This window comes from Gouania willdenowi, chromosome 14 (genome assembly GCF_900634775.1).
Source record: "Gouania willdenowi chromosome 14, fGouWil2.1, whole genome shotgun sequence".
In the NCBI taxonomy this organism is placed as follows: Eukaryota; Metazoa; Chordata; class Actinopteri; order Blenniiformes; family Gobiesocidae; genus Gouania; species Gouania willdenowi.
Window position 1 is genome coordinate 1,930,941 of NC_041057.1, and position 11,425 is coordinate 1,942,365.

General features: G+C 35.6%; 1 protein-coding gene across 1 annotated transcript; it reads right to left on the minus strand.

Moving 5' to 3' along the window:
- Positions 1 to 1,656: 1,656 nt before the first annotated feature.
- slc25a35 (solute carrier family 25 member 35) lies at positions 1,657 to 11,128 on the minus strand. The gene is made up of 5 exons (XM_028466820.1): positions 10,617 to 11,128; positions 9,165 to 9,230; positions 8,303 to 8,455; positions 2,896 to 3,030; positions 1,657 to 2,143 (listed from the first exon to the last, which is right to left on the minus strand). Exons 1-5 carry the CDS (start codon positions 10,986 to 10,988, stop codon positions 1,970 to 1,972), a joined length of 900 nt encoding a protein of 299 aa, XP_028322621.1. The 5' UTR covers positions 10,989 to 11,128; the 3' UTR covers positions 1,657 to 1,969.
- Positions 11,129 to 11,425: the final 297 nt, after the last annotated feature.

Consider the following 11,425-nt stretch of genomic DNA (forward strand, 5'->3'; position numbering starts at 1 on the left):
TAAAAACACAAAACACACAAAATGACCCAATAAAAACACAAAGCGACAACAAAAACCTTTTTATGACTTAAAAAAAACAGAAAACAAACACAAAATGTAATAAAAACAAAAACACACTAAAGTGACTCCCTGGGCCGCCTGTTGCTAATCTCTGGCTAAGCTAACGTAGCATAAACACGTCCCACTTTTACAGCAGGAAACATAAAATATGATCAATAGCAATTGTTATTAATTAAATAATTAACCATTAACAAACAATATTGATTACTAACCGTGTTTGGTACAAATATGTGCAGGCTAATAGCGTGTGATTACACAGATTATTATTATTGTGTAGCAAAACTGACTTCTTCAGTATAAAAATATGAAATTAATAACAATATTTACCTCTATTAAGGATGTTTGGCATGATTTTCGGACGTTTATTAGCACATTTCCTAAAAACCAAAAACCACGTTTGAGGCTTTCTCTAAAGCAGTGGTTCCCAAACAGGGGTACGTGTACCCCTGGGGGTACAGGAGCAGATTGCTGGGGGTACTCGGACAGATGTATTTAATTTAAAAATAATCAGGAAATGTTCCTAGTTCCTTTTGAGGAACATTATCATTTTTAATTTACTTTTCTTGTAAAATTATGTCAATCTAAATGTTAAATATTGAATCTAAATCTTAAATCTAAATTTAAAATCTAAATATTAAACATAAATCTAAACATTAAATGTAAATATAAATGTAAAAAGTAAACATTAAATGTTAAATCTAAATACTAAACCTAAATATTAAATGTAAATCAAAATGTTAAATATATTATTTATAAATCTATTTTTGGACAAATTCACCACAAACTGACAGTAAAATTGCTCAATAAATTACTATATTTTCTTGTAATTTATTGAAACAGAATTATTTTATGCTGTAGAGGCCATTTTATCACTCTTAGCTCCTAGACAATAATTAGCTAAATCTAAGACGTATTTAATTACTATTGAAGTAATCACATAAAAGTTGCATTGTATTTATCTATTGTTAAATAAATTCCACTCACTGTTTTAAATGTATAAAAGTAGTACACGGGACACAGATTGGGAACCACTGCTTTAAAGAACAGGAAGTTCATGTTGTTGTGAGGATTTGGAATGAAATGAAACAGAAATGTTTTCATACTCGAGGTAGGGCTGGACGATATGGACCAAAAAATCTAGATATTTTTTCTCAAAATGGTGATATACAATATAAATCACGATAACTTTAATTCAAATTAAGTCTTCAGAGTTAAAATTCTCGCATGCAAAATGAGCTAAAATAACGTCAGGGTACTTTAAGAATGGTTAAAAAATAAAAACAATAATTCTTGTGCGTGTTTCACAAACATGGACAGCTAGGGGCCCCCAAAAGTAAACACACAAAATGATAACAAACAATACACAAAAACACAGAATTTACAGAGAAATACACATAAGATCAACACAAACATTCAATGGGACAACAAAAATACACAAAACAACAACAAAAATACACAAAAACAACAAAAATACACAAAAACAACAAAAATACACAAAACAACAACAAAAACAACAACAAAAATACACAAAAACAACAACAAAAATACACATTTTTTTTCAAATAAACAGAAAAACACAAAAGAGAACAACAAAAATACACAAAAAAATGTACAAATAAACACAAAAATACATAAAAGAACAAAAAAAACACAATAGAATATTTATTACAAACAGCTGCACAATATGAGCCACTTTTAGATTTTTCTCCTCTAAGAGACAGCACCTTTTTATTCCAATCCAAAATAAGCTATAAAATAAAAATATATCGATCTATATCGTCAGAACAGAAGACTTGATATATCTGGATATATTGCCCAGCCCTAACTGGAGTGTGATGGTCTCACAGCAGTTTTCATGTGTTTCTATTGGCGTGATTATTATTAACCTTCAGTTTTGTAGTTTCCGCTGCTATATTACCTGCTGCTGGTAACATTTACGTAGTTCGTCCCAGAAGAACAGAGACAGAATGGTGTGGGGGCCCAGCCTGAAATAAGAGGCCCCCAGTCCTTTGTACAGTCCCAGCACGCCTTCTTTTTTCAGAGTCTGAGAGAAACAGTCCGTGAATCCTCTGTAGAGCTGCCCCTACACAACAACACAACAACAAGGTTTGGATCAGAACAACAACCAATCACAGCATTAATACAGGAAACTACAAAGGCTGGGTGTGTATTTATGCTCTTTTTGTGTGTGTGTTTTTTTCTGCAGATTCACAAACTATATTCTCATTTTGTGTATTTTTGTAGTAATCAGGGCCCGAGCACAACGGTGCGTAGGACCCTATTGTAATGCACCTCATTTTTTATTATTATTATTTTATTTATGACCAAATGATTGCATTTTTAAGGGCCTGAACACATTCAACTTATTTGTGTTTTCTTCTTTTATTTTTCTGTCTTTTTGTACTCGTGTAATTATGATTGTTTTAAATGTCTTTAGTGTAGTTTTGTTGTTATTTTGTTGGTTTTTGGAAGAAATGTGTTCTCATTTTGTGTATTTCTGTTGGGTTTTTTGTTATCATCCTAAATATTTTAGAGTAATTTTTTGTATTCTTATTCAATTTTGTGTAATTTGTCTTTTGTGTATTTCTGTTTTCATTTTGTGTATTTTTTGCACATTTTTCTCTTATTTTTGTCGTCATCTTGTGTATTTCTGTTTTAGTTTTGTACATTTTTCTCTTATTGTTGTACATTTTTCTAGTTATTCTGTGTGTTTTTAGAGTAGTTTTGATGATTTCAATAGTCTTTACTGTAGTTTTGTGTATTTACTTTGAAGGCCACACTAAATAAGTCTAATGTGCTGTGAATAAAGGAGAAACACTGAGAAATGTGACTGACCTTTCCCTGATGATCCACAGGCTGGTTGTAGAGCCGTGTGCTCACCACGTCAAAGGGAGTCATGGCGAGCACCACCATCACGCTGCTCATCATCCCAGCAGTCAGAGGAACCATCCAGCTGTTCTGTGGGAACACCTGAGGAGAACACAACAGTGGGAGGAGTCACTGAGAGTACACAGACACACACACACACAACAATAACATTTTTATTTAAAAAAAATCAATACGTGCATCACTATATCTGATTACAATTTTAAATATCAAGTGACTTTTTTATTTATTCAGATATAATGCAAACCATGAAATTACAGATATTTATACAAAAGGACGACAAAAACTTCAGAAACAAATAAAACAACTAAAAAGTCACTATAATTAAGTCCAAAAACAGACAAAATGAGAGAAAAATATACAGAATAACGGGAAAAAAAATCTGAAATGAAAGCAAACTTGTCTCCAAAAACAAAAAAAATACAATGACTACAAAAATAACAGAAAAGCACAACAACAACAACAGCAAATTAACAAAAAGTAGTAGGGATGAACCGAAATGAAAATTTGTGGCCAAAGCCGAATAAAATATAAACGCTTGGCCGAATATTGAATATCAAATGCGGTTGGTAAGTTTTTCACAATTTTTTTTTAATAGTGTATAAATAGCCTAGAATACATTTTTAGACATGTTTTTTAAAGAAAGTAAATGTTTATTGAATATTCTGACATTTTTTTGATATTCCAGTAGCCTTTGCTTTTCAAAAAACCACAACAAAGTTGAAAAAATGACTTTCTAATGTTTGTCTACAGTGATATACATTAATTTAGCCTCATTCAGAGGAACAAAGTGTAAAAAGTTATGTTTCCTCTCTTGTTATTACACATTTCATATAAAGTCAGCTTTAAACGGGACAGTTGGATTTTACCCACGTTGGCAGGTGACGTCACCTAACACGCCTCCTAGAATGTTAGCTCCTCCCTCTCCAACTATCTAACAGCTAAAACAAACACTGCTGTTTAATATAAAATATATATTATACTTTATTACCATATATGTAAATACAAACTGCACTAATTTTTCTGCTGCTGATCGTGTTGGGAGTCACTGCTTGGAGCCACGGACCCATTGTTTACACACATCAGCTGTTAGCACTCCATGCTAACGCCACCAGTCTATGCAGCGAGACCTGGTGTAGTGTAAGGAGGAAACGATGGAGACGTTTACGTATTCATGGCTCACAGCGCTAACAACGGACTCTGTTGTGGAATTAGACGGTTTCCAACTTTTACGCGGTGACGGACGACGGAGAGTGTTAAGGAGAGAGTCTGGTTGTGTGTGTGAGGAAAGGAGGAGGAGCTGCTGCTGCTGGTTCTGCAGCAACGCACACACACTTTTCCGACTCTAAATCACTGCACGTTGTTTGATTACGTCATTGCGTCACACGCTACTATTCAGCCTTGATTTTAACTCACCAAACCGAAAGCTGAATGTTGCTTTTTTTTGCAATATTCAGCAGCCGAATATTCTGTGCATCCCTAAGAAATGGACAAAATGACTTCCAAAAACACACAAGAAATAACCGACATTTAAAATACTAAATAAATGAAAAGGCATAAAAATGAAATACTAAATAAATGAAAAGGCATAAAACCTGACAAGGTGTGCAGTAAAAGAAATAAATAAAATAAATAAAAACACCTCACTAGGTGTCAAAGGACAAGGAACAGGAATGGGACTTAAAACAGACAGAGAAGAGGCGTGTCTAAGGTGCTGAGGTAGATCGTTCTACAGCAAACACATGATCCTCTCTGAACTTCTGTTTAGTTTCTGACACCCTCAGGAGTAAATGATCAGCTGACCTGGGAGACCGGTCGGGCGTGTAAAGGTGTAGCAGCTCAGAGAAGTAGGGCGGGGCAAGACCAAAGTGCTGCCTGGACAGAAGAAGCTTTAATCTGACAGTCTGGTTCATTTTAACCCCTAGGTTTGTGATGGACTGCTTGGTATACTGGACCAATGAACCCAGATCTACAGGAGGGGTCACAGTGGTACCACTGTCTTTTTATCATATAAAAATGGAAAAAGTTAAGGGCCATCCATGCTTTTATGTCCTCAAGACATTCGAATAACACTCGAACAGAGTATTCACTGTTCTTTTTAACTCATTCACTGCCAGCCATTTTCAGAACGGCTACCCCCCTCACTGCCAGCCGTTTTAGAGCTGATTATTAAAAATCCACAGAATATTTTGTACTATGACAATCTAAAATCTGAAAAAATAGAGTCTCTACTCTCTCTAGAAAAAACAAATTTACTTCCAGCTTGTTTCATTCTTCCGTAATCAGCAGGTGAATATACAGTAGGTAGGTTCACACAAAATTAAAATACATTGTAATTGTAAAGGTTATTATTATCATTATTTTTCTTCCTCAACTTGCTTTGTCCAAGAACTCCTCCTCGACTATTAATGCAGCACTAATGACACGTATGTCATCTCATTGGGACAATGTTCAGACACATCCAGACACAGGTCTGGACCAAATATGTATTTGCCTTACAAATACAGGTCTTGTCTAGTTCTTATTATTTTGCTATCTGGGTCAGAGTTGTATGTTTTCTTACTGTATTTTGGCCTTCCTCCAAGTCCCCCCCCACCCCCCAACTTCCTCCTCCTCCCGGACATTCCGAGTCGCGCACTAAATTACACGAAATGACAACATAACGTAAACTCTGACAAAAATAGTACACAACAATGACTGCTAAATCACAAAATAAACAATACAGAGCCCAAAAACACACAAAATGAGAAATAAAAATCCCAAAACAACAAGAAAAATATACGGTTCCTTTGATGTTTCCTGTGTGAAGGCTCTGATTGGTTACTATTATAAATGCTGATGTGAATATTGATCACGTGACCTTGAAATCAGATGAGGTTTCCTGTCAGTGCTGTGAACACAGGAAGTGAAGGTGTGAGTGTGTGTCAGTGTGTAGGTGAGGCTCTGTCTGAAGGACACACACTGATTATGTAAGTGTGCAGGATTCCATAAGGAGGCCAGGGGAATGTGGGGGTCAGGTTACGTTTCCACAGAAGATCACAATGTTCCTTTGTAGTGCACACACGCACACACAGAACACACATCAACGCTGCCTTCAGGGACCTCTCTAAAAGAGGCAAAGTTATGTAGACCATAGAGTCCCGTTAACAGGCTCCGCCCCCCCTGAGTTCATCATTGACCAAAGTCAGGCATGTGTTCTGTTCTGTTCAGAAGTGTCGTCATGTGGAAACAACGCACACATGGTGGGAGGCAGAGGGTGGACTTCCTCCTTCACCTTCTGACACACACACATAGGCAACCGCCGGGCCGCGGCCCATGGGTGGCCCTCAGTCGAAGTCTGAGTGGCCCCCAAAGCAAACGCACAAATTGACCGAAAAAAAAATAGGGTATAGAAAACGAGAACAGAAATGCACAAAAAATGACAAGAAAAATAAAATAAAAGCACTAAATGACTAAAACTTAAAATCCAACAACAAAATAATTACACAAATTGACTTCAAAAACACAAAACAACAAATATACACAAAAAGACTGAAACATATACAACAGCGAGCACAAAACTGTACAAAATTATTCCACAAACACACCAAATAGAAACAAAAATACACAAAAAAACAACAAATACACACAAAATGACTCCAAAAAAACATACAAAAGTACAGAAAAATACACAAAAGGTTGAAAAAAAAAAAAAGACAGTGACTCATGAGTTATTTAACAAAAAAAACTCCAAAAACACACGAAACAACTACAAATATTAATAAAATTATAAAAAAATTTACAAAACCACAACAAAAACACAGAAATTAAAATTCAAAGATACACAAAGTGACTGATAAATTATTACACACAAAACAAAAACAAAATTACACCATAAAAAATATAAAGTAACAGAAAAATATACCGTACTAAACCACAACAAAAAAGGAAGGGACAAATATAAGAAATATTTTTTTTAAATTTAACACAAAAGGAGAACCAAAATACACAAAATGACTCATTTTAACAATTTGAGCCCGTTTATGCTTATTTTCTTTTACCTTTGTTCTGTCACTACCCAAACTTGCCATATTTCATAGGGGTGTCCCGATCCAATATTGATATCAGCCAGAAAACAATTATCAGATTTGATCAGACTGTATCTAAAATCTCTGATATAAGCGCTCTGATAAGTTGTTTTTGGCCCCGCCCTCAGTTGTTCCCACCATATACTGACCATTGTTGACTATTGTTCTCTGTTTGATTAACATCACATGATCAAACCTTTTCTAACATTCCACACTACAAAATAAGTCATAAAAGTATGTGTGATTCATGACCGATCAACACCCAAGGTTGCAATATCGGTATCGGAAGTGAAAAAGTTGCATCGGGACATCTCTAATATTTTAACCTATTTTCATAACTTTTTCTTCTATATCACATTTCAATGACTTTTCTACTCATTTTTTCTACTTTTAGACATATTCACCACTTATAATCCCTTTCTACCACTTTTACACCTAATGTCACATATTTTGACCCATTATTCTCACTTTTAACCTCTTTTCACCATATTTCATACTTATTTTAGCCAATTTAACCACATTCATGATCTATAATGCCCATTATTTGCCAGTTTAAAATAATTGTTCCAATATTGACACTTTGAACCCTTTTTTTAACCACTTTTTTCTGTCTGTTTTTGCCCACTTTAATTTTAACCAATCCAATAACACAAAACAACAGAAAAATACACAAAATACATAAAGAGTACACAAATACACAAAGCACAAAAAAGAAATCGAACAAAACAAATGATTCACAAATACACAGAATAGCAACAAATACACAAAGTGACATTAAATGACAGTAAAAACATGCACATAAGCATTAAAAATGCACAAAATGACTCCAAAATGGACAAAACAACAACAATACTGAAATGACCAAAGAAAACCTTTGTTTTTTCATCTGCAACTACATTTCATCACTTTTTCTTGCCATATTTTTGCTCCTTTTAATGCATTTTTGCTATATTGCTCCCATTTACACATTATTTTCTACTTTCCAGACATGTTCAGCACTTATAAACCATTTCCACCACTTTTACACCTAATGTCACATATGTTGATCATTATGGTCACTTTTAACCTCTTTTCAACATATTTCATACTTATTTTAGCCAATTTAACCACATTCACCATTTGTCGTGCATATTATTTGCCAGTTTAAACTAATTGTTCCAATATTGACAATTTGAACCCTCTGTTTTACTCTAATTTGCAACTTTGAACCCATTTTATTCCTGGTTAAAAGAAGAACTTCCATCTTTAAGATGACTATAAACTATGGGCCAAATAATAGTGACGCTAACCTGCAGATCCAGGACCAGCTCCTTGGAGGAGGAGAAGGTGGAGAGCTGCGTGGCCGACCCCACACTGACCCTGGGGACGGCAGCGCTGGAGCCCCTCCACAGTCCCACCAGGCCGTGCTTCTTGTAGATGGCCACCAGGGCGTGGACCATGCCCTGAGGAGGAGGAAGAGGAGCAGAGGATGATGATGAATAAGGGTATGAGAAAGAGAGGAAAATGAACAAATAAAGTGTCAGTCTTGGTTCCACCCCAGGGTCAGAAATGATCAAAACTATAGAAGTAAATCTATTCAGGAGCCACTAAATCAGGGTTTCTCAACCTTAGGGTCAGGACCCCATGTGGGGTCACCTGGAGTTTCTGAAAAATTTAAATAGACTTATCAAATTTTTTAATTATTATTCTTTTTTGTATTTTCATTTTAAAAAAAAACAACAATCTTAAACAACTGTATTTCTATACTTTCACTATGTTAAATATGAATCTATTTCAACTAAATTGCAGTAAAAAAAAAACAATAAATATGAGCTCAAACATGATCAAAAACTAATTGTAGGGAAAAAGAAATGTCTTTGGGGTCACCTGAAATTTATGATATTCAAATGGGTCACGATCCAAAACAGTTTGAGAACAACTGGAATAAATACTGATTATTTTCATTTATTTACTAAATTAAATTCTTTAAAATATCACTCGTTCATACCATCATTGTGATCTATAGTTGTTTTTAAATAGTTTTATAAGCAAAATATTGTAGTTGGACAAAGAAGGAACTTGGATTCAGAAATAGAGGACTAAAGCCCCAAAAACGTTGAGAACCACTGATGATGATGATGATGATGATGAAGGTTCAGTCAGTGATGTTACCTCATGTTTGTACTGATGTCCCACAGCGATGGAGGATGTGGCCTGACTCTGGAGGTGTGTCTTCACCTGGACACAAACAGTTTAAATTAACATTTAAATTGAACATTTCAATTTTCATTCAACATTAAGATTTAGATTCAACATTTAGATGTAGATTGACATTTAACATTTAGATTTACATTTAGATTTAGATTTAAAATTTAGATGTAGATTTAAAATGTAGATGTAGATTGACATTTAACATTAAAATTTACATTTAACATTAAGATTTACATTTAACATTTAGATTCACATTTAACATTTACCTTTAGCATTTAGATTTATATACATATTCAACATTTAGATTTACATTTAACATTTTGATATACATGTACATTTAACATTTAGATTTAAGATGACTATAATAATAGTAAACGTTCCTGGATAACAGTGGATATTATTCAGATGAATAAAAATATGTTCAGCACTTATAAACCAGTATTGACACTAAACCTTTTTTTTTTTCTGTCCGTTTTTGACCACTCTAATTTACAATGTTTAACCAATTTCGGTGGTTTTTAAAATCCCATTTCATCACCTTTTCCACCATTATTGTTACTTTAAACCTCTTTTCATCATATTTCATGTTTGTTTTTGCCAATTTAACAACAGTCATGATTAGTAAATGCATTATTTGTCAGTTTAAACTAATTTGACCTACATTTTTAAATGGCAGTGGCTATCCGTACGGTTGTCGTATCAATATACCGACATTTTATCTGTACGCAGCGCCCCTGTTTGGTCAGGTCACGTGATAGGTCAGTTATTGCCAATGACTGACCTATCATGTGACCTAAACTGTCCAATGGCTCATTGGACAGTTTAGGTCACGACTAAGACTAAACCTAACCCTTCAAATGGTTGTGATATTGGGATATAAACTAACCCTAAGATACGTATGTGTACTTTGGTAACCGTACCAATAGCACCAAGGATTGTCCGTACGGCAAACGTACAAATAGACAATTTCATTTTAAATTCCATTACCCATAATTTGCAAATTTTTTTTTACCAATTTCTGTGGTTTTTAAAATCCCATTTCACCACATTTTCCACCATTTTTGGTCACTTTGAACCATTTTATTTCTGATTAAAACCAGGATTTCCATCTTTAAGATGACTATAATAATAACAATAATAATAAACGTTCCTGGATAACAGTGGATATTATTCAGATGAATAAATAAATGTAGATTCATAGAACAATAAACCAACATTTTACTGACTTTATGGATGGACCCCAAAAATCTCTCCCCTTTATTCCCCCTTATAGATGGTCCTGTCTCCACATGACTGTTCTTCAATGTTCAACCACCTTCAGCTACAGTGGGGGTCCCCGCTCTCTGGGACCTTAACTTTGGGGGTCACGGCCTAAAAAAGGTTGAGAACCAGTGTGTTAGAACACATACTGACCAGGTAGATGGGGCTGGCCATCAGGGCGCCCACCACCCCGGCCCCGGCCCCCGCTGTGACGGCCTTCAGGCCGCTCACCCTCCCCTCGGTGTGGATGTAGCCCGAAGACTCGATGATGGCGTAGGACCCCAGTCTGACCCCGTTCATGAAGAACTGGTACCAAAGCCCTGGTACCAGGCCCTTCTGGAGGCCGCCCAGTCCGTCCACCCTAGCGATGGTGTAGAAGGCGTGGAACACGTTCCGGTAGTGGACCCGGTAGGAGCCGCGGACCTTCAGCTCTCCCTGGAGCTGCATCCGAGTCTTCACCACCTCCAGAGGGTTGGTGAACACGCATGCGCCGCAAGCAGCCACGCCGCTCAGAACGAAGTCCATGACGGGTACCAGACTCAGAGCAGACCGCCTCCGGGTCTGGGTCCGGTACCGGGTTAGGGTCAGGGTCCTCCTCACTCACGGTCACACACACGCGCACCGGACAGGCGCGCCGGGAGCGGACATGAGAGTGGTTCAAGCACCTCCCATAGTGTCGGAATTATTACAACTACACAACACTAGCAACAGTAGACTTTTAGGATTGGAGATTTATTATTAATGATGTCATTCTAGGAGCTACATTTATCATTCATTAAGGCCAAGTTTTTTTAATTATTTGTTTGTTTATTTATTAATATTTTGATATGGACTGTCTTTTTATTTTTTTGGAGTAAAATTCCTGCTTCATAAAGGCCAAGTATTTGCTTATTTATTTTATTTGTTTATTTAATTATTAGTTTTACTGTAATATGGACCCCCTATTATTATTATTATTATTA

Bases quoted from the DNA above. Each gene is read 5' to 3' on its own strand.
- slc25a35 (XM_028466820.1), bottom strand. From the start codon at position 10,988: ATGGACTTCGTTCTGAGCGGCGTGGCTGCTTGCGGCGCATGCGTGTTC. The intron at 9,231-10,616 runs GTCAGTATGTGT...GTTTGTGTCCAG, and splicing joins TGGCCAGCCCCATCTACCTG to GTGAAGACACACCTCCAGAG. The intron at 2,144-2,895 runs GTCAGTCACATT...GTTGTTGTGTAG, and splicing joins CTGTGGATCATCAGGGAAAG to GGGCAGCTCTACAGAGGATT.